This window comes from Neoarius graeffei, chromosome 19 (genome assembly GCF_027579695.1).
Source record: "Neoarius graeffei isolate fNeoGra1 chromosome 19, fNeoGra1.pri, whole genome shotgun sequence".
Taxonomy (NCBI): domain Eukaryota; kingdom Metazoa; phylum Chordata; class Actinopteri; order Siluriformes; family Ariidae; genus Neoarius; species Neoarius graeffei.
Window position 1 is genome coordinate 38,089,966 of NC_083587.1, and position 26,765 is coordinate 38,116,730.

The window sequence follows — 26,765 nt, forward strand, 5'->3', positions numbered from 1 at the left end:
GCAGAATGCTGCAGACACGCTGGTTTTATATCCACTCCTGGCTTGCATCACACGCAAGTTATGAGTGATTGTAACGTGCTAATCACGTGTCACACATGCTTCACAAGTGTGGCCTGTACTCGGAGCGCTGGAAGCTGGTAAAATGCAAGTCACACGCACTCCACACTCACTGAACATGCATTGATCACATGCGTCAGACATACACTTTCCACGGGCTAACGGTGTAATTTTTCCCACACCTCAAGGAAGTCAGGCATGCAACCTGTACTTGACAAGTACTTTGCCTGTACTCCTCCCCCAAACTTTCCCCCGGGTTCACTGCGACCCTGTGACACAGCTGCGAGCTACCAAACCCTGCGACCAGTGCGTGTTCAAAACACTTATGGTGGGTTGTGAGTGAGGCTTAACATATACTCAAATAAAAACAGCAAATGAGGTGGTCTTCTTTCCTTCTACAATGTTACATGCTACATGATCGGTTCCTTGGCTCCTCCCCCAATATATATACACACAGAGTCTTGCCCCTTGTGTCACGTGCAGGTCGCGTGCGCTGCGCGCACACCACACATAGGGGTAGAAAGTGAGATGTACTTCTGTCTTGCGGGCCGCACAAATAGCAAGTGTGGAATACTTGTGTAGTACTTCTGAGGCACGTCATTCGTACAATGACCGTGCGTCATTTGTGCATCTTACGGTCATCGCAAAAAGCCCCTACTAGCCATGCTGCTGACTTGGTTCAGGTGTACAAAAGGAGTATGGGTCCTGTACGTAATGTATGCATTCTTGATTTGTCACAAGACCCGTAGAATTTGCATGTGCAAGACCAAAAGTCTCCACGGGCAGTCTGCGACCTTCTACGGCGCTAAACACACGCAAGTATCGCGCAAGTCTCAAGCACGGTTTTGCCAATTTTTTTTTTTACCATAGACAGCACGTATGGCGGGTTGTGAGTGAGGCTTAATCTTAGAACAGATGACCCCAATATGTCCAAAATATTAGCAGTGCAATAGATTTGACCTCAGGAAGCAATCAATCAAATTAGATTACATACACAGACAGATGAATGAGATATAAACACTGGGTTTATCAGTGTGAGTTTCTCATGGGTGCTAAATACTCCTAATGCAAATTATAATTAAACACCTCCCTGTAATATTCAGATACATGTAACGCAACTGATTAAAATCAGTTGTGTTTGGGTCAGGTGTTTTAGCACTAAACTCTGCGAAATGGTGTAAGGAGTAAGGCTGGCTCCCCTGCTAATCCATTATTTATAACGCAGCACATTAAAAATGATGTCAATTTTTAATGTATGTTATTAATTATATTAATGAGCTGTGGTAGTCATAAGAGAGGCTGATGGTGTAATGATCAGCGTTGCTTGACCTGTGCCAGGACTGAATGTTCTGGAAATTCATTTTTAGAACGTGATGGTTACGCCATACGTAATTACAGATTCACAGACAGCTTAATATATTCTATCTATAACTAGCATTACATTAAAAAAAAAAAAACAAACACCCTGAATGACAGCCAAAAAATTTATTTTGATTCCTCACAGTAATTTTGTTCAATTTCAGGAATAACTGAATTCAGAGTAGAACAGATTACAAACACCTGCAAATTCTAGTAGGGCCAAACCTAAAAACATGTCCCACATTTAACTAGTTCAGTACCTGCTGGTGGCTAGTGAGCCGAGTTACTGTGCTGGGGTCTAGGGAGCTGCCATAGCTGAGGGGTTACGGAGTTCAGCAGAGAGGAATGAGAGGGGATTACCAGCCCTACTCCTCTGGGAATAGCATGAGAAGTATCTCAGAGGTGAATAATAAGCAGATCTCAATTCAGATTTTAGCACCCGAGAGAAATGCGTCTCAAGGGAGAGTGTATGTGCAGTGGTTCAGGTGCACGAGTGTGTGACCTCGGTGCACTTTTCAATACAAGCAAGTCAAACTTATCTGACCTCTGGAGGCAGCTGTCTCTCAGTCTCAGAGGTCCCCAAAGGGGTGTTTTGAATACGAGTGTGTGATGGACATGTAGTAAAGGCAGCATTTATATAAATACAAATACTAACTGAAACAATGAGAATGAAATAAGAAGTATAGCACAATAGGAAGAAGAAAATGGGATTAGGACACAATATAATATCAACATAGATGGGGGGGTTAGCTTTCTCTAGGTACTTACTGGGACATTATTAATTTTCATGCGATTCAGAGTCCTCCTGTAGTAACTGAAGTCGTTCTGGATGGCAGGATTTGTCATCTGAGGGGAAATTTAAAAAAAAATTATTAATAATTGTGAATTTAGCTGTTTGTGTGTGAGTGAGAGTCAGATATTTTGCATGCCTTTCTATGACAGGACCCTTAACAAATGCAGAATAAACACAACTTGAGGCAATTTGAAATGCAGAACACAATCATGGGATTAAACCGACTCCCTCTGACTCCTTCGGATTGTCAGAACGACCCTGCTTTTCTCAGCATTTGGCTCGTTTTGCCCATTTGCTCCCATTAGTAAATGTTACTAAGCAGAAGGTAGGTTCAGTAGACATGATGTCTGTGTATGGGAGAGTAGGTGGGGTAGGAACGGATTAATACAAACATGATTGTTTCAGAGCACGTGTTTTCAGGGTGCAGAGAGGAGATCAGTGTGAGGTGAAAGGTCAGACACATAGAGGAGACTGATCATGAGTTTAATCAGTAGTTTACTCAAAAGTACAACGAGACTATGAGCTTTCAAAGAGATGTAACATTCCAAAGGAACGTAACCACAGTCTTTATCGTCTCCTGATAAGTCTCTGGTGTAGCATATCATATTTGTACCCTTGAAAAAATGGCGCAGATGCTTCGGCTAACATTACAGCCGTGAACGGAGTTGTTCTTTCCTTGAATGACATAAAAAGGCCAAATTCTGATCAGATGCGTGTAAACTCGCACAAACACCTGAGGGTCTCTGGAGAGACTGTGTGTGCTGTAGCTAATGCAACATGTCTCCATGTGAAAGCACCATTTTAGGCTGCTAATTTAAAGGGAAATTAACCAGAAAAAAATACGTAAAGGGTTTCTTAAGGGCTACATGAATACGTTCATGTCACATTATAAGGAATTAGGAATTCATAAGTCATCGATTGTGAGGCTGATTGCAGTCAAGAAATTCGAGCTAAACTTGGAGCAGCAAGATTGGGTTGGAAAGACCGCGCCTTGAACAAACAAAGTTGAAGCTTTTAAAACCACTTGTATGGCCAGTAGCACTCTATGGTTGTGATTCATGGACTACTAAGACAGACGATATAAGAAGAATGAATGTGTTCGAAATGGATTGCTATAGACGTGCTCTAAGGATAAGATGGACAGAATACAGAACAAATTAATCAGTTCTGGAAGAGATGGGCACACAAAAGACCTTTAGTTGAAACCGTCAAGAGAAGGAAACTACAGTATTTTGGCCATATGATCAGAGCCCAAAACCTGTGCCCGTACATCTTTGAGGGAAGAATCAATGGAAAGCAATCCAGAGGAAGACAATAAAAAAGATGAGGTGACATCAAAGAATGGGCGGGAAGGTCACTTGCACATTGTACAGCCCTGGAGCGTGATCAAGAAATGTGGAAGGAGATGGTGCAGCAGTTCAGAGTCCCCAACCCTCAAACCTGAGGATGGGAAAATGGATGGATGGACGGATGGATGAAGTCTATTACAACCAAGTCTTTCAAAGAAACTGTTCAATAGAAATAATTTCAAATGTACAGTACCATTCAAACTTTTGGATAAACCTACTATACTTACTCATAGGTTCTTCTGTATTTTGAATATTTTCTACATTGTAGAACAATACTGAAGATATTAGAACTATGAAATAACGTATGAAATTATGTGGTAAACAAAAAAAAGTGTTTAAAAAATATATATGTTTCATATTTTAGATTCTTCAAAGTAGCCCGTGTTTACCTTGATGACACTTTGCAGGCTATCGGCATTATCTTAACCAGCTTCATGAGGTCGTCACCTGGAATGCTTTTCAATTAACAGGCATGCCTCGTCAAAAGTTAATTAGTGAAATTTCTTGCCTTCTTAATGTGTTTGAGGTCAAACAGTAAATAGTAAATAATAAACATACAATTAATAGCCCAATTCCACAACTGTAGTAATCCATATTATGTCAAGAACCGCTCAACTAAGTAAAGAGAAACGACATCCATCGTTACTTAAAGACATGAAGTGTCTTTTAATTAATACAAATAAACAAAAACCATTGAATTAGAAGGTGTGATCAAATTTTTGACTGGTACTGTATAAAAGATGTCATTCAATTCTGTAGCATCGTAGATGTTCACTCAGTATGCATTTAAATGAGGTGAGCATTATGACAGCATGGTACTCTTCTCAGTTTTGTCTGTTTCTTAATCCATATTCCGAACAGATTTCGTCTGTGCATACTTTGGGAAATGGGAGATTGAATATTTGATAATCTAACAGGAGAATGCCACATTTGAGCATACCTGCCCTCGGAAAAAGACGACTGTGTTCCCTCCCCCCCGGTTCTTCATTTGCCTATTGAACCTACTTGTCTGACAGACAACCAGCAGTAACACCACACATATAATCTGCTTGTACCTGGCACCTGAGCTTGTGACCCTGAGATAGGTGAGTTTTTTCAGATTCAGGAAGCACAATATTAGGGTTGATTATTTGAAACAGTAAAATCAGATGGCAGTAAAGAATGTTCCATCAAAATGTAAAAATGCAGCATGCAGGCGTCAATAAATAAATAACTGCAATCCCATCAAGTGGTGTCCCATCAAGGGTGTATTCCTGCCTCCCACCCTGTGCTCCCAGGATAGGTTCCTGCCCTGACCAGGATAAAGCGAAGACAATGGAATGAATAAATGAACAAATGAATAGGAAAATTCATACAGATAAAAATACTAACCATTAAAAAAATGCAGACAAAAGAATAAGCATAACTAACTATAATCTGCCATCTATGGAACCCAAGAACAGCTAGGCTTGCAATCATTTTTTTAATGTAATTTTCTCGTGATAAGTTAATTATTTATTAATAATCATTCATTAACTGTTAAATCAATTTATTTTGTTTTTAAAATGTATTCATTTTTTATGTAGCCTTGCTTTTTATTTATTCATTTATTTATTTTTTCATTAATTCATAATCAGTAGGAGCGACAGGAAGCATCTACAAAAGGGCAAGGACTTAATCAACATGGGCTTATGACCCACACTTACTGGGAATTCCTCATTCATGGGGAACAATTGTGATCCCCAGTCCCAATCATGAATGGGGTTAACGGATTGCCCGCACCTCTCGGAACAGGGTAGGCACACGCTGATCTGACCATTGTGACACACGTGCAGCCCTGGACATCTAAAGCCCAGTGCACACGGGCGACTTCTCGTCGCAAGCGTATTGCGATTTTTGGACACAAGTTTCCCCTCTCAGGTAGCTGCGTGTGCGCGTTATCTGCGACCAGTGGGCGATTTGGGGAGGGGGATGCAAGCCACATGGAAATCACATGACTACTTCGCGGGTGGGGATTGGCTTAGCCTTTGGAGGTGATCGCGTCATTATCGCAAAGACATGCACATGCGGTGATATCTCAACAAGTCAGCGACTGGTGATTTTTTGTCGCAGAATATCAAGCATGTTTCATACCTGCAATCTGTTGCAAGCAAGAAAAAATAATCACTGCCGCAAATATCCGCACACGAAGCAATTTTTCGCTTGCGTCAAAATATTGCATGACCAAGTGACAGAAAATTGCCCGTGTGCGCCGGAATTAAGGGCATCACACATGATTTCACTTTCATTCAACCTGTCAGTAATGACTGAATGAAAAAATAAATTGATTAATAACTAAAATAACTACATAAAACAAAATGAAAATATTAAATAAAAAAATACAATTATTAATAAATAGTTAATAAATAATTAACTCGTTACCACGAGAAAATGAGCTTTATTATCTCAAAATAATGCAGTCATTTTCTCATTATCAGGAGAAACAGGCATTAAAAAAAAAAAAAAAGATTGCAAGCACAGCCATCCTTGGCTTCCATCACTATCACATTTTATACCTTCATACTTTCAAATATTTTTGTTATGATGTATAGTATTTCAATGTTTTAAAATGTGTAAATGTTTTTTAAATTTTTCAAAACACTTATCAAAGTTACTGCCTAATCATTGGCCAAATTTAACTGAACCAGAGTTATGGAACATTTTTACATATTTATAGAATAGGTTAAAAATAGGTCTTTGTAGGAGCTGTTATCATATTTCAGGGGTGCGGTCTGTTACTGCGCTGGCTGTTCAGAGTTAGACGATTTATTATAGTCCTTTCTCGTGTGCCGAATTACACTGGCAGGCTAAATTAGGTCACAGTACCAAGCTGATGCCCCAAGCAGGGCAAGGATGGATGGCACTCCACTTTCCACCACCTACCTGTCTGATTTTAGCACCCCCATCTGGGGGAATCTTTAATTGGGCCATCTCATCCCACTGCCCTGGAGTGTCGAGAGAGAGAGAGAGAGAGAGAGAGAGAGAGAGAGAGAGTGTGTGAGTGTGTGCACGCGTGTGTGTGTTCTAGCATGGAGGGAGAGGGAGTGCGAGAGAATGGGAGACGGCAAAGGAAATATCTTTGGGACAAACAAGGCTCACGCTAGACAGAAGTGGATCTGATTGCTTGTGACATATGAGGTCAGCTTCTGTGGCTACATTAGCTAAAATACAAGGCAACCCTTTAAAGTTGTAGCAGTGTCTCAAACACAGACATGCAGGTCGAATGGAGTGGATGGTCATGCATAAACTAACTGACATGACATACAATGTCACAGGGCACAGGGAAATATACAGTAACTCAAAGTACTGGGGCTCTGAAGAAAATGCTCTCTACTGTGCAGTTGGAGCATCCCAAAAATAACAGTGGCTACAATGCGACAAGGGGAAAATAAATATCTCTCTTGCCACTTTAATCCAACAGGTATTACACAGGCACACTACTACACACAGTATTCTAATGAGCTAAAGTGCCAAGTGTATTATCATGCAGTTACTGAGACATTGAAGCTTAAGATATTAAGCTAATCAGCCTGGTCATTAACCAGCATTTGAGGAAAAATGCCCTCTGTAGTGGCCCAAGTGTTCAGAGCTTTACATATCCAAGAAATCATTTGGCCAAAACATTCACTTTGCTAAGTAAGGAATAAAACAAGATATCATAGGAAAGGAAACAGTGGTACGGTGGTGTGATGAGGCTTCAATGCAAAGTGGAGTTTCTTTTACCACCCCAAAGTCTACTGGAATATATTCCAGTAACAGCATGTTCTGAAGTGTGTTAGTCCTCTTTCACTATAGCCAATGATTACAAATTTTAATTTATCCATGAATGACCTATTATATTTAATGTTGTAGCACAGCAAGTTAGTTCCTGTTTTCATGTAGATTGTAGCAGCTACTGTATTCATAGTCATCCTCTCACCAAACTCTGTTTTTCAAGTTAATAAGATTTAAATTTTTTTTTTTAAATCCTGCAGTTTGTTGTATTACTGAGAAACCAGGAAGTGCAAACTCCTCTGTCCTAAAGACCTTCCACTGTCAGAAAACTGACTCAACTTTACAAAGCGCCGACATCTAAAACTCCATCCATAAACGCTTAATAAACAACTCCTTACAGACATTATTATATGATTATATATGTTTTTCTTTGTTAATTAACAAGGATAAAAAACACTTATTATTAGACTTAGATTAGGTGGAGCATCATATAAGTTACATGTGAATAAGTTGCTACTACAGACACAAAAACATTAGAACGTGCAAATTCAGAGCTCCTGAGCAGTGCTTATCATTAGAAGCACATTTGATCCTGCGATGCTACAGCCATACGGAGCTGGGAGCCAAGGGAGCAAAATCAAGAATAATGAACCGATCTGTGATGTGGTGTAATACTTAATTAAAAAAAAATGCAAGGAGAGAGCTGTTACCCGATAAGCTTTCATTGTGTAATTCTATGGCAATAACTCATCCTGTACAGGGTCGCAGGCAAGCTGGAGTCTATCCCAGCTGACTATGGGCGAGAGGCAGGATACACCCTGGACAGGTCATCAGATCATCGCAGGGCCGACATACAGAGACAAACAACCATTTACATTCACACCTACGGTCAATTTAGAGCCACCAATTAACCTAACCTGCATATCTTTGGACTGTGGGGGAAAACGGAGCATCCGGAGGAAACCCATGCGGACACGGGGAGAACAAGCAAACTCCACACAGAAAGGCCCCCATCAGTTGCTGGGCTCGAACCCAGAACCTTCTTACTGGGAGGAAACAGTGCTAACCACTAAACCACCATGCCACCCTTAGGGTATGTTGATGATCTGAATACACACAGCCTGTTCACCTGTAATCAACAAAGTTATGTACAGCCCTTTTCACACATACACTTTCCAAAAATGGCTCCTTGAAAGGTCTATGGATAGTTACATGTCCTTATTTTCCTTATTACTGCAGTGTTCTACTACTCAGCTGTAGGGTTCTACAAAAAACATTCCCAAAGATGGACAACACAACTAACTTGTATTGATGGTAAATATAACCTAAAAAAAAGTACAAAATCAGAAAAAGTTGGAACAGCATGCTGAAATTGAGATTTAAACTGAAAACAATGATTTGTAAATAATCTTTCACCTGTATTGCCCTCAAAAATTTTGTCTTTGGTCCAGAGCACAAGGCATCCATTTCTTACACACACACACACACACACACACACACACACACACACACACACAAAAAAAAAAAAAAAGAACTGGAATACTGATTCATCTGACCACAATACACGTTTCCAACTGTGCGATGGTCCATCACAGATGCCTCTGAGCCCAGAATAGTTGAAAGCGCTTCTGGACACAGTTAACATAAGGCTTCCTTTTTGAACAGCAAAGTTTTAACTGACATTTATGGATGTAACTCCGTACTATGGTATTTGACAAAGGTTTGCCAAAGTAATCCCAAGCTCATGTGGTGATATGAGCTACTGATGAATGATGTTTCTTGATGCAGTGCTGTCTGAGGGATTGGAGATCACAAGCTTAGGCTTGTGCCCTTTACGCACCGAAATTCCTCCAGATTCCTTGAATCATTCAATGATATTATACACCACAGAGGGGGAAATATCCAAATTCTTTCCCATCCTTCTTTGAGGAGCATTTGTTTTTAAACATTTTGATCATTTTCTCACGCGCTTGTTGACAAACTGGAGATCCTCAGCCCATCTTTGTTCCTCAAAGACTAGGCCTTTCCTGGATACAAATTTTGTACCAAATCATGATTACAATCACCTGTTGACGTCCCCTGTTTCAAATCACATCATTATTTAATTATTTTACCTCATTACTAGCCCTAAACTGCCCTGCACCAATGTATTTTGTATATTAACAAATGAAATGGGGGCGGCACGGTGGTGTAGTGGTTAGCGCTGTCGCCTCACAGCAAGAAGGTCCTGGGTTCGAGCCCCGGGGCCGGCGAGGGCCTTTCTGTGTGGAGTTTGCATGTTCTCCCCGTTTCCGTGTGGGTTTCCTCCGGGTGCTCCGGTTTCCCCCACAGTCCAAAGACATGCAGGTTAGGTTAACTGGTTACTCTAAATTGACCATAGGTGTGAATGTGAGTGTGAATGGTTGTCTGTGTCTATGTGTCGGCCCTGTGATGACCTGGCGACTTGTCCAGGGTGTACCCCGCCTTTCGCCCGTAGTCAGCTGGGATAGGCTCCAGCTTGCCTGCGACCCTGTAGAAGGATAAAGCGGCTAGAGATAATGAGATGAGATGAGACAAATGAAATGAAGTTGACCAGAAAAACAAACACGAAACATCTTGGGTTCATACTGTCTGCAATGAAATAAAAGTCAAAGTAAGTTTGAAATCACTCCTTTCTTTTTTAAATTTGCGTTTTCCATACCATCCCAACTTGTTCTGATTTGGGGTTGTATATGATTACAGTGAAATTCAATGGTTATTAATGAGGATGGGCCCAAGTGTGCAAGCTAGAATGGCCTCATTCTAGCCAGGATGAGGACAGTCTAATTCCCGTGAAATTATAAGGAGGGCTCATGTGTGAACAGAAACCATTCTATTACTGGGAAAGATAAGGATGACTTCATGACTATTTCTCCTTTTGAGGTGTTTAATATAGAATATTAGCAAGGTGAAGTGAAAAGAGAAAAAAAATAGAAAAGGAGATTGAGAATGATGGAACTGGCTATTCATGCTCAGAGCAAAATTCTTTGTCATGTGAAATGGCACAGTCCCGAACACAGTAATTTATGAGCCAATCTTTATCATTTATATTGACCATCACTGACTGCTTAATAAATCCTTATAATTTAGGTAAAATAAATGAAATATTTGCATATTTAACCATCAAAACCAACCCTAGCCTCACTGTCCATTGTAAAATCTAAAATTATAATAACGAAATAGGTAAGTAAGAACACACAACAGACCATAATGCTAGATGGACAAATAACGTATGATGTGAAACACCCTAAAGTGTATTATTTTCATATAAGAGCATGGTCTCGAGTGTGCAATTCCGCTTACACCACAGCACTTTACCAACAATTAAAATGCTTAAAACTGCTTAAAACAACCAGCACTGACTGCTGTGTGTCAGAGAAAATCAAAAATTTTCTCTTCAATGTCTTGTAAATAATCATAATCAAGAATTCAAACGTGTTGTGGTACAAATTATTATATTTCATCAGTCTGTGTGTAGTGTGTTTGAGGTTTGTGAACCACCTTTAGCTCATCAAAGCGAAGTGTGAAATGCAGGATCTCAGCAAACTGCTTCGCAAGGGCCTGCTCTCGCTCCAGGTGCTGTGTGGCATCACTGTATGTCTCGTTGGTCAGGGCTCTTAACAGGCTGTGCAGTGCTGCCTCTGTAGGGTCAAAGGTCAGCAAAGGACAAGGTTTATAGACAGTCATACACAGGTTACTTTTTTTTTTAAAAGGGGTGAAGTCTTAATATCTCGATATACAGTATATCATATAAAATGTGTTCTAATTTAGCATGCATTCCTCATGAGTCAGAAATTCACGAGCCTGTTTAGTAGAATTGCTAGAGCAAGTTTGAGTGAAACTTTCATAGTCACTTTAGATGTTACCAAATTTATCTAATATTTATTATCAACGATGGAACCCATTTCCAGATATTTTTACTCATTTAAAACCTGAAATTATTTTATTGAATCCATCCATTGGATTTATTAAAAAATAAATAAACACAGAGGCAGTGTGTGTGTGTGGACATCTTACATAAGCCTTACTTCATGAGATCATGGTTCACTGTTATGCTAGCTGTCTAAACCCTTAAGTGAGGGTTAAACGCTTACAAGCTGAGATTAACCTACATCTGCCATTTTTACTGTCTCCCTATACCCACAGCGCAAAAAAAAAAACCACAGTGTGCTTCAGTAATTACATGAAACAATACAACTCTATTTAAATCATAGTAAAGTAGAAAGTTAGATACTTTCCATATCAAGTTATATAGTTTCTACTAGTGCTGTAGTACTTGAGACTGGTCTTGAAGGTCCACTTTTTGAAGGTCTCACTCTCATCTCAGAATTGACCACTTTTTTACTTGGTCTTCTCTCGGTCAAAACCACAACTGTGGGGATTTCACTAAATTGCCTCCGCATTGTCCGATTTATTTGTTCACGTCATTACTGTGTTTGAATGTAAAATGTTCTGCTTCCAATGCGACCAGTAACATGACTCATTGCTAATTTGAAATTTTTCTTCTTGTTAATTGGTGTCACCCCTCTCTGTCCCCGCCCCCCCTCACACATACTGGTCTGGTCCCTGGTCTTGACTCGGTCTCGCCCTGCCTTAGTCTCAGCCTTGACTTGATCGGAACCCTTCAAAGTCTTGGTCTTGGTCATGACTTGGTCTCAGTTCAGGTGGTCTTGACTACCACACTAGTTTCTACCAGAGGTGGACAAAGTACCCAGCTTCATTACTTAAAGGTCATAGGCAACGGTTTTAATTTTATGCACATTTGAAACTTTATATGTTAAAAAACCCTCTGTAATTTTCTTCTGGTCCCAAGAAGTATTGTTAATAAGTAATAATTAAAATAAGTTAGCGTGGATCGTGGCGAATTTCTGTTCGGCTATTCTCGTGACCACTCGGGACGTGACGTCATTTAAGACAAACCGCTTGAGGTGAGTCCACTTACGTGTGTTTTCATTGCCGTTCGGCTTGATTGCAGACGTGTTCAGGAATTTAAAAAAAAATAAAAAATGCCTTATTGTTGTGTAGTGAACTGTAACAACGGGGCCGGTTCAGGAAGAAGTTTTTACCTTTTTCCAAGAGAGGAGAAGAGGCAGAGAGAGTGGATTGCCTTTTTCCGGAAGAGGAGAAGAGGCAGAACAAGAAGATTGGCTTTTTCCAAAAAAGGAGAAGAGGCGGAGGGAGTGGGTTGGCTTTCAGAAAACTGAAACATGGGTTCTAGGTATGGCCATGGGTGCATGCATTCTCCAGAAGTACTGCCTCCTTCCATTCTGCCATCAACTGATCGAGTTCAAATAATGTTGTGGAGAAATCACTGAACTTGATTTTATACAGTCTATGGATGTGATGTCAGCGGTCTTAAAAGTAGCCGGTCACCGGCGGCAAATCGCCGGCTATGGCTTGTTATGCCGCCGGCTATTGTCAGTCGAGTCACAAAATTTAATATTAAATATTTCTGACAGCAAAAAAAGTTGTGAACGTAAATTACATCCACTATGTCATGTATGTCCGTTGCCGCGTCAACTATGTTTACATCCTCGACATGAGTGCAGCCATTACTGCCCTGTGTTGCCAGATTGTGTTTATATCCTCGACATGAGTGCAGCCATTACTGCCACCTGTGTTGCCAGATTGGGAGGTTTCCCGCCCAATTTGGGCAGTTTTAAGTGCATTTTGGCGGGTTTTGAACATATATTTTGGGCTGTAAAACGTCAGCAGTATCTGGCAACATATTTTTTTTACTTAATACAAGAAATTAATGGATGACAACGTTTTTGCCAAAATGGTATTTTATTTTCCATTGTTTAGGCAGCTTCAGCATCATACTGTGAGATTCTGTTCAAATTGTGTTTTTTCTTCTATGAAGCCTGAGCCATTTATTTTATTAGTTTATAATTATTGTTTAATTTAGTCTTCAGGAGAGACTGACTGCACACAGTACTAGTATTAATATTTTTTTTTCTTACATGAAAGCTGAGGCATTTATATTATATTTGAAGGTAACTTCATGTTGTGCTGTGAGGTTCTATGCACTTTAACTTTTGAACCAACAGGAGCATTTGGATAAGTAAAGCCTATTTTTCTGCATTTTTGTAGTCCTGGTAATCTTTTATATTGGTAAAGTTGTTTATAGGACCATTTCTCAGTGTCTGTTTTTTTAATCAATAGTTTTTCAGTAATAACTTAATATTTAACATATCACTCAATTTTTAACAACCCCCGCGCCTCCCCCATGGCTTGCCCCCATAGTCTCCAAAATTTCTGTGGGAAACACTGGCGTGCGTAACAACGCTAATCAAGCTTAAGCTAGACGACCCGCCTCAAATACCTGTCCCGGGTAAATGTTATCCCAATTTTAGATGGCCTGTTCCAAACCATCCTGCCCCATGAAAAATTCGTACTTGCATATATATATATATATATCCCTGCACGCTTTGCGTGCATTATGTCTGCCGCTGGCAGACATTTCACCATTTTGCACCCTGCTGTAAATTATTTGTACCCTGATATTCTCCCAAACTTTGAAGCCCCTGGATGTGACCCTAGTGATTACTGATAGACTGTCTCAGTGTCACAGGCGAAAAAAAATCATGTTTTAGAAAAGAAAAGGAAAAAAAAATCCACTTTCAAAGCTGCTTCATAGTAACGAGTAACGAAGACCTTGATAGAAATGTAGTGGAGTAAAAAGTACGATATTTACCTTTCAAATGTAGTGAAGTTAGTCATAAATTTCCACAAAAAATACTCGAGTAAAGTACAGATACTCAAAAAGTGTACTTAAGTACAGTACTCAAGTAAATGTACTTCGTTACTGTCCACCTCTGGTTTCTACTATATCTGCAATATAGTTATAGTCAAAGACAAACTGGCTGATTTAAGCCAACTTCAGCTGCATCTTTAATCCAAACTGTCATTGGAGTAACATTAAATGACGTATGAACTATATGAACAAATCTGTTTTGGGCTTTTGAAATTTAAATACATCATGTAAAATGATTTCATATGATTTAAAAACAGTTATGAGCTTAAGATCCACCATTACCCATGGTAACTACACAGCTCCAAGATTCTGACCTATAAAACGACAGTCAAAACAGATTTGAAACACACAGAGCCTAGTGCCATGGCACTGGGGCAATGCTGGGGATGGGGAAGTGGGAGGATGTCACTTTATATCAGATCAGTTCCACCCAGAGCATGCTGAGAGACTGTAGTGAGGGAGAGAACAGAGTGAAGCAGCATGTCAACTGAACATGGTGTACCATAAAGCTGAGGCTAAATGTACTTTCTGAAGCAACATGTGAGGAATGTGTTAATTTTACTTAACGCCACAGCAAAATTATGTATAATCACCAAGTTTAAAAAACTGGCACTGTTGCTAAAATGATTAACTCTGACAGATCAAGCCAATTTTGACCTCAGTGTTTGGATCATCTGCCAATTTGCCACAAGACAATTAAAGGGACTAGTGACCCGATTAACAAGTTCAATGTCAAAATAGTGGGTAAGACCGACCTACTTTACTGGCTTACATAACACATGGAGGGTGAGGCTGTGGATTACATGGATTGTAAGGTCAAGGGCAGGTTTCAATGAAAGACCCTGTCTGGAGTCTCGTCACGTCTCTTCTAGAGGTTTCTTTTGCAATGATGGGAATGGTATCCAAATGGTAGTAAATAGAGACTCTGCACCGTCACCTGACCCCATAGCAATGGTAACTACGCCGCTATGACAGGGGACACGCTTGTAGTGCTTCATTCAGCCAAGTTATTTGGTATTGGTCAGTATGGGAATGTTTTACTGCGTTTTTGGATGTGCAACTTGTTTTGAACAAAACAAAGACATCAGATTTTTTTAATTTACCAAAAGTAATTAATCATCGGGGAGGGTGTAGAGAAATTTCTACATGTAGAAGGGGAAATGGGGGGTGGACGACATTCAGCAGGACTCTGTGTGGAACAGACAGGTCAAAAACCCTATATAGTATGCTCACTTCAATTCCACAAAGGTAAGAATTCCAAAAAAATTAAAAAGTGCATGTACATTCGGGGATCCTTCAGAGCACATTGTGTGCACGCCTGGGACCCAGTCATTATGGGAAACACCTGATACTGAGTTGAGTGCAATCAGCATGTGCTGTAAGGACACTTTTCACAGAGACTTTGTGAAGTATTCTGTTAGGTATGCGGCGGTAGACGGGTCTAAGTGCAGGAAGAGTGTTTATTAGTAGGCATGATATTTACAAAAACACACACACACATACACACGAAACCGAAAGCAGAGTCATAAACATGGCTAGAAACAAACGTGACAGTGAGAATAATACTTCACAAAGCTTCTGTGTCCTTATAGCGCATGCTGATTGTGCTCAGATCAGCATCAGGTGTTTCCCTACCATATAATGACTGGGTCCCAAGCGCACACACACACACACACACACACACACACACACACACACACACACACACACACACACACACACACACACACACACAACACGTGCTGAAGGATCCCTGAATGCAAATGCACTTGATAATATTACTTTTTTTTTTTTTGGAATTCTTACCTCCATGGAAATGAAGTGAGCATTCCATCAGGTTTTTGACCTCTCCATTTGACACAGAGTCCTGCTGAATGTTTTTTTTTCCCCATTTTCCCTCCTACATTTAGAAATCATTCTAGTTTTTCCTCCCGATGATGAATTACTTTTGGTAAATTAAAAAATCTGATGTTTTTGTTTCGTTCAAAACGATTTGCACATCCAAAAACGCAGCAAAACCTTCCCATACTGGTCAAGAACAACTAACTCGTCTGAATGAAGCACTACAAGCGTGTCCCCTGGCATGGCAGCGTAGTTACCGTTGCTATGGAGTCACGTGATGGTGCAAAGCCTCTATTGTCAGGAGGCTGCTCATGGCTTAACTGCTCATGTTTTTTTTTTGCTAACAAAATTACATCTTCTTTCCATCACTTGTGGAAGTATCGGAGATAAAGGAGAGTGCATTTTCACCAGGCAATACAAGGATATACAGTACCAGTCAAAAGTTTGGTGACGCCTTCTACCGTAATTAAATGTTTTTTCTTTATTTTTATTAATTAAAAGACATGCCATGTCTTAAAGTAATGATGGATGTCATTTCTGTTTACTTAGTTGAGCAGTTTTTGACATAATATGGATTACTACAGTCATGGAAGAGGGCCATTTGCTGTATTTTTATTATTTACTATTTACTGTTTGCTCTCAAATGCATTAAGAAGGCAAGAAATTGCACTAATTAACTTTTGATGAGGCACACCGGATAACTGAAAAGCATTCCAGGTGACTACCTCATGAAGCTGGTTAAGATAATGCTAATAGTGTGCAAGGTAAACGGTGGCTACTTCGAATAATCTAAAATATGAAACTTTAAATACTTTTTTGTTTACCACACAATTTCACATACAATGGTGCTTGAAAGTTTGTGAACCCTTTAGAATTTTCTATATTTCTGCATAAATATGACCCAAAACATCATCAGATTTTCACACAAGTCCTAAAAGTAGATAAAGAGAACCCAGTTAAACAAATGAGACAAAAATATTAGACAACCCCGATTCCAAAAAAGTTAGGACAAAGTACAAATTGTAAATAAAAACGGAATGCAATAATTTACAAATCTCAAAAACTTATATTGTATTCACAACAGAACATAGACAACACATCAAATGTCGAAAGTGAGACATTTTGAAATTTCATGCCAAATATTGGCTCATTTGAAATTTCATGACAGCAACACATCTCAAAAAAGTTGGGACAGGGGCAATAAGAGGCTGGAAAAGTGAAAGGTACAAAAAAGGAACAGCTGGAGGACCAAACTGCAACTCATTAGGTCAATTGGCAATAGGTCATTAACATGACTGGGTATAAAAAGAGCATCTTGGAGTGGCAGCGGCTCTCAGAAGTAAAGATGGGAAGAGGATCACCAATCCCCCTAATTCTGCGCCGACAAATAGTGGAGCAATATCAGAAAGGAGTTCGACAGTGTAAAATTGCAAAGAGTTTGAACATATCATCTACAGTGCATAATATCATCAAAAGATTCAGAGAATCTGGAAGAATCTCTGTGCGTAAGGGTCAAGGCCGGAAAACCATACTGGGTGCCTGTGATCTTCGGGCCCTTAGACGGCACTGCATCACATACAGGCATGCTTCTGTATTGGAAGTCACAAAATGGGCTCAAGAATATTTCCAGAGAACATTATCTGTGAACACAATTCACCGTGACATCCGCCATTGCCAGCTAAAACTCTATAGTTCAAAGAAGAAGCCGTATCTAAACATGATTCAGAAGCGCAGACGTCTTCTCTGGGCCAAGGCTCATTTAAAATGGACTGTGGCAAAGTGGAAAACTGTTCTGTGGTCAGACGAATCAAAATTTGAAGTTCTTTATGGAAATCAGGGACGCCGTATCATTCGGACTAAAGAGGAGAAGGACGACCCAAGTTGTTACCAGCGCTCAGTTCAGAAGCCTGCATCTCTGATGGTATGGGGTTGCATTAGTGCGTGTGGCATGGGCAGCTTACACGTCTGGAAAGGCACCATCAATGCTGAAAGGTATATCCAGCTTCTAGAGCAACATATGCTCCCATCCAGAAGACGTCTCTTTCAGGGAAGACCTTGCATTTTCCAACATGACAATGCCAAACCACATACTGCATCAATTACAGCATCATGGCTGCGTAGAAGAAGGGTCCGGGTACTGAACTGGCCAGCCTGCAGTCCAGATCTATTCACCCATAGAAAACATTTGGCGCATCATAAAACGGAAGATACGACAAAAAAGACCTAAGACAGTTGAGCAACTATAATCCTACATTAGACAAGAATGGGTTAACATTCCTATCCCTAAACTTGAGCAACTTGTCTCCTCAGTCCCCAGACGTTTACAGACTGTTGTAAAGAGAAAAGGGGATGTCTCACAGTGGTAAACATGGCCTTGTCCCAACTTTTTTGAGATGTGTTGTTGTCATGAAATTTAAAAATCACCTAAATTTTCTCTTTAAATGATACATTTTCTCAGTTTAAACACTTGATATGTCATCTATGTTCGATTCTGAATAAAATATGGAATTTTGAAACTTCCACATCATTGCATTCTGTTTTTATTTACAATTTGGACTTTGTCCCAACTTTTTTGGAATCGGGGTTGTACTTGGTCATTTATTTATTGAGGAAAATGATCCAATATTACATATCTGTGAGTGGCAAAAGTATGTGAACCTTTGCTTTCAGTATCTGGTGTGACCCCCTTGTGCAGCAATAACTGCAACTAAACGTTTCCAGTAACTGTTATCAGTCCTGCACACCGGCTTGGGGGAATTGTAGCCCATTCCTCCATACAGAACAGCTTCAACTCTGGGATGTTGGTGGGTTTCCTCACATGAACTACTCACTTCAGGTCCTTCCACAACATTTCGTTTGGATTAAGGTCAGGACTTTGACTTGGCCATTCCAAAACATTAACTTTATTCTTCTTTAACCATTCTTTGGTAGAATGACTTGTATGCTTAGGGTCGTTGTCTTGCTTGAGATTCAGTTCATGGACAGATGTCCTGACATTTTCCTTTAGAATTCGCTGGTATAATTCAGAATTCATTGTTCCATCAATGACCCTGGGTCCTTTGTGACCTCGCCGACTATTACACGCCTTGCTTTTGAAGTGATCTTTGTTGGTCGACCACTCCTGGGGAGGGTAAAAACAGTCTTGAATTTCCTCCATTTGTACACAATCTGTCTGACTGTGGATTGGTGGAGTCCAAACTCTTTAGAGATGGTTTTGTGACCTTTTCCAGCCTGATGAGCATCAACAACGCTTTTTCTGAGGTCCTCAGAAATCTCCTTTATTCGTGCCATGATACACTTCCACAAACATGTGTTGTGAAGATCAGACTTTGATAGATCCCTGTTCTTTAAATAAAACAGGGTGCCCACTCACACCTGATTGTCATCCCATTGATTGAAAACACCTGACTCTAATTTCACCTTCAAATTAACTGCTAATCCTAGAGGTTCACATACTTTTGCCACTCACAGATATCTAATATTGGATCATTTTCCTCAATGAATAAATGACCAAGTATAATATTTTTGTCTCATTTGTTTAACTGGGTTCTCTTTATCTACTTTTAGGACTTGTGTGAAAATCTGATGATGTTTTAGGTCATATTTATGCAGAAAAATTGAAAATTCTCAAGGGTTCACAAACTTTCAAGCACCACTGTATGTGCCATATGTTATTTCATAGTTTTGATATCTTCAGTATTGTTCGACAATGTAGAAAATAGTCAAAATACATAAAAACTTATGAATAAGTAAGTGTGTCCAAACGTTTGACTGGTACTATATATTCTAAAGTATTTCTATTAAACAACGATGCCATCAATTTCTATGAAAGACCTGGTTATAATATACTTATGAATTCCTAATTCCTTATAATGCGATATGAACTTATTTCATGTAGCCCTTAAGAAAACCTTTACATAAATTTTTTCCGGTCAAACTCCTTTTAAATTAGCAGCCTAAAATGGTGCTTTCACATGGAGACATGCTGCATTAGCTACAGCACATACAGTCTCTCCAGAGACCCTCAGGTGTTTGTGCGAGTTTACACACATCTGATCAGAATTTACCAAAAGGTTCCCAGCTGAACAGGCATGTTCAGAGCAAAAATATATACACAAGTGTAACACACAAGGGGAGAGGTGTGATCATGTGATTCCTGACATCTGTGGCTCTTTTGCCCTTTTCAAACTACAGCTTCTGCATTATATTCTCGCTGCTCTAAAACATTGATTGGGTCATGCAAAGGAAGGCTTGGTCATACAGCCACAGATCTGACTGTGAGGAAACATGATGAGTTACCTAATCTCTGAGAGAACTCGTAGAACTTTTTGAGTTTGCCCACAAGGGGCACGACCGCAGCCCAAGCCTGGTCCTGCAATGCCTCATCACTGGGGTTCTGGATTGCCTAAAGAAATAAAATAAAATAAAATAAAATATCAGATTTGCCGTCATACTTGGACCTTACAAACACACCAGTGTCAGGATAAAGGTTATCAGAAGCAGAGCTAGAAGATCATCAATATGAAAATGTATACAAGCTTTTTAATGACACTTTTTTTTAATACAATCTCTTAGGTATTATGCTATGGTATGGTATGGTATGGTATGGTATGGGGTAGGTAGGTAAGTAGGTAGGTAGGTAGCTGGAGGAGGGGGATAATATTCCAAGAAAAAACTCAGAATTTCAACTCAGATTTAAGTCAAAATTTATCAGAAAAAAAACCCCTCAGAAATTCTCTGTGATTAAAAAGTCAGAAATTTCAAGATTAAGAAGTCACAAATTTAAGATTAAAAAAAAAAGAAAAGAAAAAACCTCATGTTTCCTGGCTGCAGTGAATTTTGGGAAATGTAGGAGAAAATCTCTGAGAGCTTAATTCATTTATATTGCATGATTGAGGAGGAAAGTCTGCATTTCCTATAAATCAGCTCAGCCGTGGCGTCTGTGGTGTGATGACGTTGATCCGACCTTGCAAAGGGAAGCGATCTGACTCCGTGCCAAATAAATAAAATCAATCAATCAATCTTGAAAATTTGTGACTTTTTAATCCTGGAATTTCTGAGTTTTTTTTTTTTTTTAATTTATGACTTTGTAATCTCAGAAATTCTGAGGGATCCCCCCAGACTATTACCTCTTCCCTTTGCTCCATTTTTAAAATTTTTATTTATTTATTTATTTTTTTTTTAACCTACAATGGCCCTAATACACTGTCATACTTAAGTCATAAATGTCAGTGGTGGTGGTGTTTTTTTTTTTTACATTTCTTTTAATTAAGCTTTGATAAACAGTGTGTAAATCTTGTTAACTATAATGGTTTTGCTAAAAAAAAAGAATGCAGTGTGAATGAAAAAAGAAAATAAAAGGGTGCATTCATCTCCATTCACCAGTAGCCATAGCAAAGCTGGCATTCTCTGGCGACTGAGTTGGTATAGCAACAGTCCCCGTGGCAACATGATCATCAGTCACATTGACACGCTTTCTGAATAACTCAAAGGCACGATCAATCGGCAAATTGAATAACGCAACATGGGATGCCTGATCGTTTGAAGCTTTTCCAGCGCACGTGTGTGTGTGTGTGTGTGTGTGTGTGTGTGTGTGTGTATACACACTTCAAATATAAAAATAACAAAAACCCATGAAATTGACTAATGCTGCTGTTGTATGCATATAAAGCCTAGATTTATTTTCAGTGGATCTGCATAGATGTGTAGATGTGTCGTTGGATTCCTATTCATGTTTCAAAAACAGAAACATACGGTATCTAGATAAAAAGGTGAATCAACATGCCTTGATCAACTACTGTTTTGAATATTCTTAAGAGAAGCAAATAGATGATGGCATTAAAAATGGCAAGCCAAACATTAAAAGGTTAAATCTGTTTGCTGAACATACTTTTAGCAGTTTTTACAACTATTTGCTAGTCATTTAAAATATCCAACCAACTAAAAATACTGATTTTTTTTTTTCTTCAGGCAATAGTAAAACTTTTTTTTTTTTTGCAACACCCATGACTATTTTCAAATTTTAAGTATTTGCCATTCAGTTTTATTAATAAGCAAATGCAAAATCTGAATGAGAAGAAGTGGGCCTGTGTGTACCTCTCTTATCTCTTTCACAGCTCCGTTATAGGCCTGAAGTTCATCGAGAACTGCTCGGGCATCCTTTAGGACCACATCCACTTGATTCCACGTCTCTCGCTCTGCATCCGTGGGCTGTGCATCTAGAAAACAAAAGAAAACCATATTTACTATCAAACATGCTGCAAATTCAGGGAATGATATGGTATGACACTGCATTACATTAACTTTTTTCCAGATTATTTTTAAATGACTTGAATACATTAAAAGGTTCATGTGTGGCCATTTTAAAGTGGCTCACACCAAATTGTGCCTTAAATCTGGATTAGTACATAATATTCCGTAGAGATTTGCCAACAATTAACATGCATCTGGATCCAGTATAAAGGACAAAATGAAGAACATGCATATAATTACCTTTAACCAACAAGATATATCAGGATTCATGTCACAATATTCAAAGTAACATAAAAACCCATACATATCTTGATGCATGTTCAGCTATAAAATAGTGAAACAATCAAAATGCTATCAAAATCAAAAAGTTTACATCTCCCTTTGCAAATATGACCGAAGTATTGGCTTGTAACTTGATTTCCACAGTTATAACCCTTCTAATTGCCTCCAACCACTTAATGTTTCCTCTGAACAGCTTCTGAATCCTCCCATTTGTAATATTTGCAAACTTAATTTGTTGATACTCATTAATCAATAGCGGCTGATGGGGGGCCTTTCTGTGTGGAGTTTGCATGTTCTCCCTGTGTCTGTGTGGGTTTCCTCCACAGTTCAAATACATGCAGTTAGGTTAAAATGGGGCAACCTTGGGCTGAAGTGCCCTTGAGCAATGCACCTAATCCCCAAATGCTCCCCAGGTGCTGTAGCATAGCTGCCCACTGCTCTGGGTATGTGTGTGTGCTCATTGCTCATGTGTTTGTGCATGTGTGTGTTCACTGCTTCAGATGGGTTAAATGCAGAGAGGAATTTCACAACTGCATGTGTGATGAATAAAGTTGTTGTTGTTCTTCTTCTATTAATAAAAACTAATTAATTTGTTAATTGGTCATTTTCTGAATTGTTTCAGGGTTAATTTTTTTACCATTTTCAACTATGGTAGAAACAAATCTGTACTCATCTGTATTTCTACTGATGAATAACGTCAAAAAATGCTGCCATATATGATGATTTCATTTCTGTTTGTAATGATGCTGAAATGTGACATTTTCGCCTCTAACCATTTGGAGAGAGTATTGTGTGACAGTAGAGCTTTCTAAACTACACAAGTAGGCCTTTGAAAGGACACCCAAATGTCTAAAAATACAGGAACACACACACACACACAAATATATATGTATATATAAAATTTCAGTATAAGCAACCATTTTAGCATTCTAAATAAAGCGTTTTATTCATTGTCTCATTAGTCTTGACAAACAAATAATAAAAATCAATGTTCTGGACATGCAACATCTGTGATAAAAAAGCTTCCGTTAGACTTCATACATACAACCCCGATTCCAAAAAAGTTGAGACAAAGTACAAATTGTAAATAAAAACAGAATGCAACGATGTGGAAGTTTCAAAATTCCATATTTTATTCAGAATAGAACATAGATGACATATCAAATGTTTAAACTGAGAAAATGTATCATTTAAAGAGAAAAATTAGGTGATTTTAAATTTCATGACAACAACACATCTCAAAAAAGTTGGGACAAGGCCATATTTACCACTGTGAGACATCCCCTTTTCTCTTTACAACAGTCTGTAAACGTCTGGGGACTGAGGAGACAAGTTGCTCAAGTTTAGGGATAGGAATGTTAACCCATTCTTGTCTAATGTAGGATTCTAGTTGCTCAACTGTCTTAGGTCTTTTTTGTCATATCTTCCGTTTTATGATGCGCCAAATGTTTTCTATGGATGAAAGATCTGGACTGCAGGCTGGCCAGTTCAGTACCCGGACCCTTCTTCTACGCAGCCATGATGCTGTAATTGATGCAGTATGTGGTTTGGCATTGTCATGTTGGAAAATGCAAGGTCTTCCCTGAAAGAGACGTCGTCTGGATGGGAGCATACATTGCTTTAGAACCTGGATATACCTTTCAGCATTGATGGTGTCTTTCCAGATATGTAAGCTGCCCATGCCACACGCACTAATGCAACCCCATACCATCAGAGATGCAGGCTTCTGAACTGAGCGCTGATAACAACTTGGGTCGTCCTTCTCCTCTTTAGTCCGAATGACACGGCGTCCCTGATTTCCATAAAGAACTTCAAATTTTGATTCGTCTGACCACAGAACAGTTTTCCACTTTGCCACAGTCCATTTTAAATGAGCCTTGGCCCAGAGAAGATGCCTGCGCTTCTGGATCATGTTTAGATACGGCTTCTTCTTTGAACTATAGAGTTTTAGCTGGCAATGGCGGATGTCACGGTGAATTGTGTTCACAGATAATGTTCTCTGGAAATATTCCTGAGCCCATTTTGTGATTTCCAATACAGAAGCATGCCTGTATGTGATGCAGTGCCGTCTAAGGGCCCGAAGATCACAGGCACCCAGTATGGTTTTCCGGCCTTGACCCTTACGCAGAGAGATTCTTCCAGGTTTTCTGAATCTTTTGATGATATTATGCACTGTAGATGATGATATTTTCAAACTCTTTGCAATTTTACACTGTCGAACTCCTTTCTGATATTGCTCCACTATTTGTCGGCGCAGAATTAGGGGGATTGGTGATCCTCTTCCCATCTTTACTTCTGAGAGCCGCTGCCACTCCAAGATGCTCTTTTTATACCCAGTCATGTTAATGACCTATTGCCAACTGACCTAATGAGTTGCAATTTGGTCCTCCAGCTGTTCCTTTTTTGTACCTTTAACTTTTCCAGCCTCTTATTGCCCCTGTCCCAACTTTTTTGAGATGTGTTGCTGTCATGAAATTTCAAATGAGCCAATATTTGGCATGAAATTTCAAAATGTCTCACTTTCGACATTTGATATGTTGTCTATGTTCTATTGTGAATACAATATCAGTTTTTGAGATTTGTAAATTATTGCATTCCGTTTTTATTTACAATTTGTACTTTGTCCCAACTTTTTTGGAATCGGGGTTGTATGTTTCACATAAGGAATAATGTGCAAGTGCTAATCTATTCAGGGTTTAAATGATTCAGTGTATTGTATCATATCTTTTGATATGGCTTTCAATTCAATGCCATCATATAATATGTTTCAGGTTAGTAGCTGAAAAGGATCCGGCTGCAGACTGGAGCTCCACTCTAGACAGGAAACGTGTGACCTCCACACTCAAGCTCTGACCCTAAACTTAACCCTAGGTCACATGTTTCCTGTCTAAAGTAGACAGATAGTTTATGATTCATTTTGATTCCAAAAAAAAAAAAGAAAGAAAAAGCCTTTCACCCAGCTACTTCATTATTCCAAGCATGGCGGTCACGTATTTCCAGTCTAACATGGCGCACCAGTCTGAAGCTAGTGTCTCTTGTATTAGCCTGAGAAAAACAGAAGTGGCTTCAGTGAGCAGCAAGCAAGCGCTAATAGAGCCTCAAGAAAGTCTTTAAGGTATGGCGTTTGGCAGCACTCCAGCTTTCTGGTATATTAAGACACGGACTGTTAGTGAGCAGTGGACTGAATCCGCCTAATACGTGTGCAATATGCCATGCTAATACTGCAAAGATGTCTGACTTCACCCTTATGTGTCGGTCTTTAAAACTAAAGGAAAATGTGAAGCAACACACACACACACACACACACACACACACACACACACACACACACACACCAAACTCTCTGCTGCACTTTCCTTGTTGATTGAATCCAGGCTTTAAAAAAAGTAAAATAAAATACAATTAAAAAAGGCACCGTGGTGATTGTGAAGTTCATATTTGGGTTGGGTTCATATTTAGTCGTGAAGATTCAAAAACACCTATAGGGCTACAGAGAGCTGCGTGACTTACTGTACACCAACGCTATCCAAGAAAAGAATAAGAAAAGCCCTGTGCTTTTTGTTCCATTATAATGCACAGATGTGGTTTCATCCTGCCAAGAGTCTGAAACATACTGTATTTCAGTTTTATAATGCTGAATGTCTTAATCAATTGAAAATAGAAATCTAAGGCATATATTCAGGCAATGCTTATTTTTGCTGTATTGAAAATGCACTGTACTGACACACCACCATATAGTATCTTTGTATTCAGTGTATCAGTACACCCCGAGAATCTATCCATGTACCCACGTGACTGATGTTCCATAATGATGACAGGCTGAGTAAGAGTTTTTGACATTCTTGCTCAGATTAGATCAAAACAGCAGGTACAGTGTGTGATATCAGCTTCTCAGTACTGTTATCCTACATTCCTGGAAGACCACAGCAATGAACAGTTGTGCACTTTCGCACTGTAACACAGCTGATGTACCTCATGGAGGATTTGTTAATTAGCTGAAGAATCAGAGTTGTGCACTAAACACTGCAGTGCTGCAACCCAGCAGGAAACACATGCGTTCTAATCAGACCTCCACAGATGAGCTTGTTCACATTTATGGGGCAGTAAAGCAAACTGTGGAATTTTAAACACTGGAAACTTCAAGCGCTCATCTAAGGAGCAATCACAACCACAACTTTGAACTTCAGTGGGCTTTAAATACAGAAACATTTTTTTTTTAGAACCTCAAGCCTTTCACTAAGCACATTTACGTAGTTGATGCTAAATGTGTGTGTGTGTGTGTGTGTGTGTGTGTGTGTGTGTGTGTGTGTGTGTGCGCGCGCAT

General features: G+C 39.4%; 1 protein-coding gene across 3 annotated transcripts in view; it reads right to left on the reverse strand.

The window, feature by feature from the left end:
• The window catches only part of fam49bb (family with sequence similarity 49 member Bb), a 162,111-nt gene that overhangs the window by 22,972 nt on the left and 112,374 nt on the right, over positions 1–26,765 (reverse strand). For all 3 annotated transcript variants that reach the window (XM_060900048.1, XM_060900049.1, XM_060900047.1), the window contains 4 exons: positions 22,004–22,125; positions 20,207–20,312; positions 10,810–10,949; positions 2,185–2,262 (listed from right to left, as the gene is read on the reverse strand). In XM_060900048.1, coding sequence (XP_060756031.1) covers positions 2,185–2,262; positions 10,810–10,949; positions 20,207–20,312; positions 22,004–22,125 — 446 coding nt within the window. The remainder of the gene's footprint in view (positions 1–2,184; positions 2,263–10,809; positions 10,950–20,206; positions 20,313–22,003; positions 22,126–26,765) is intronic.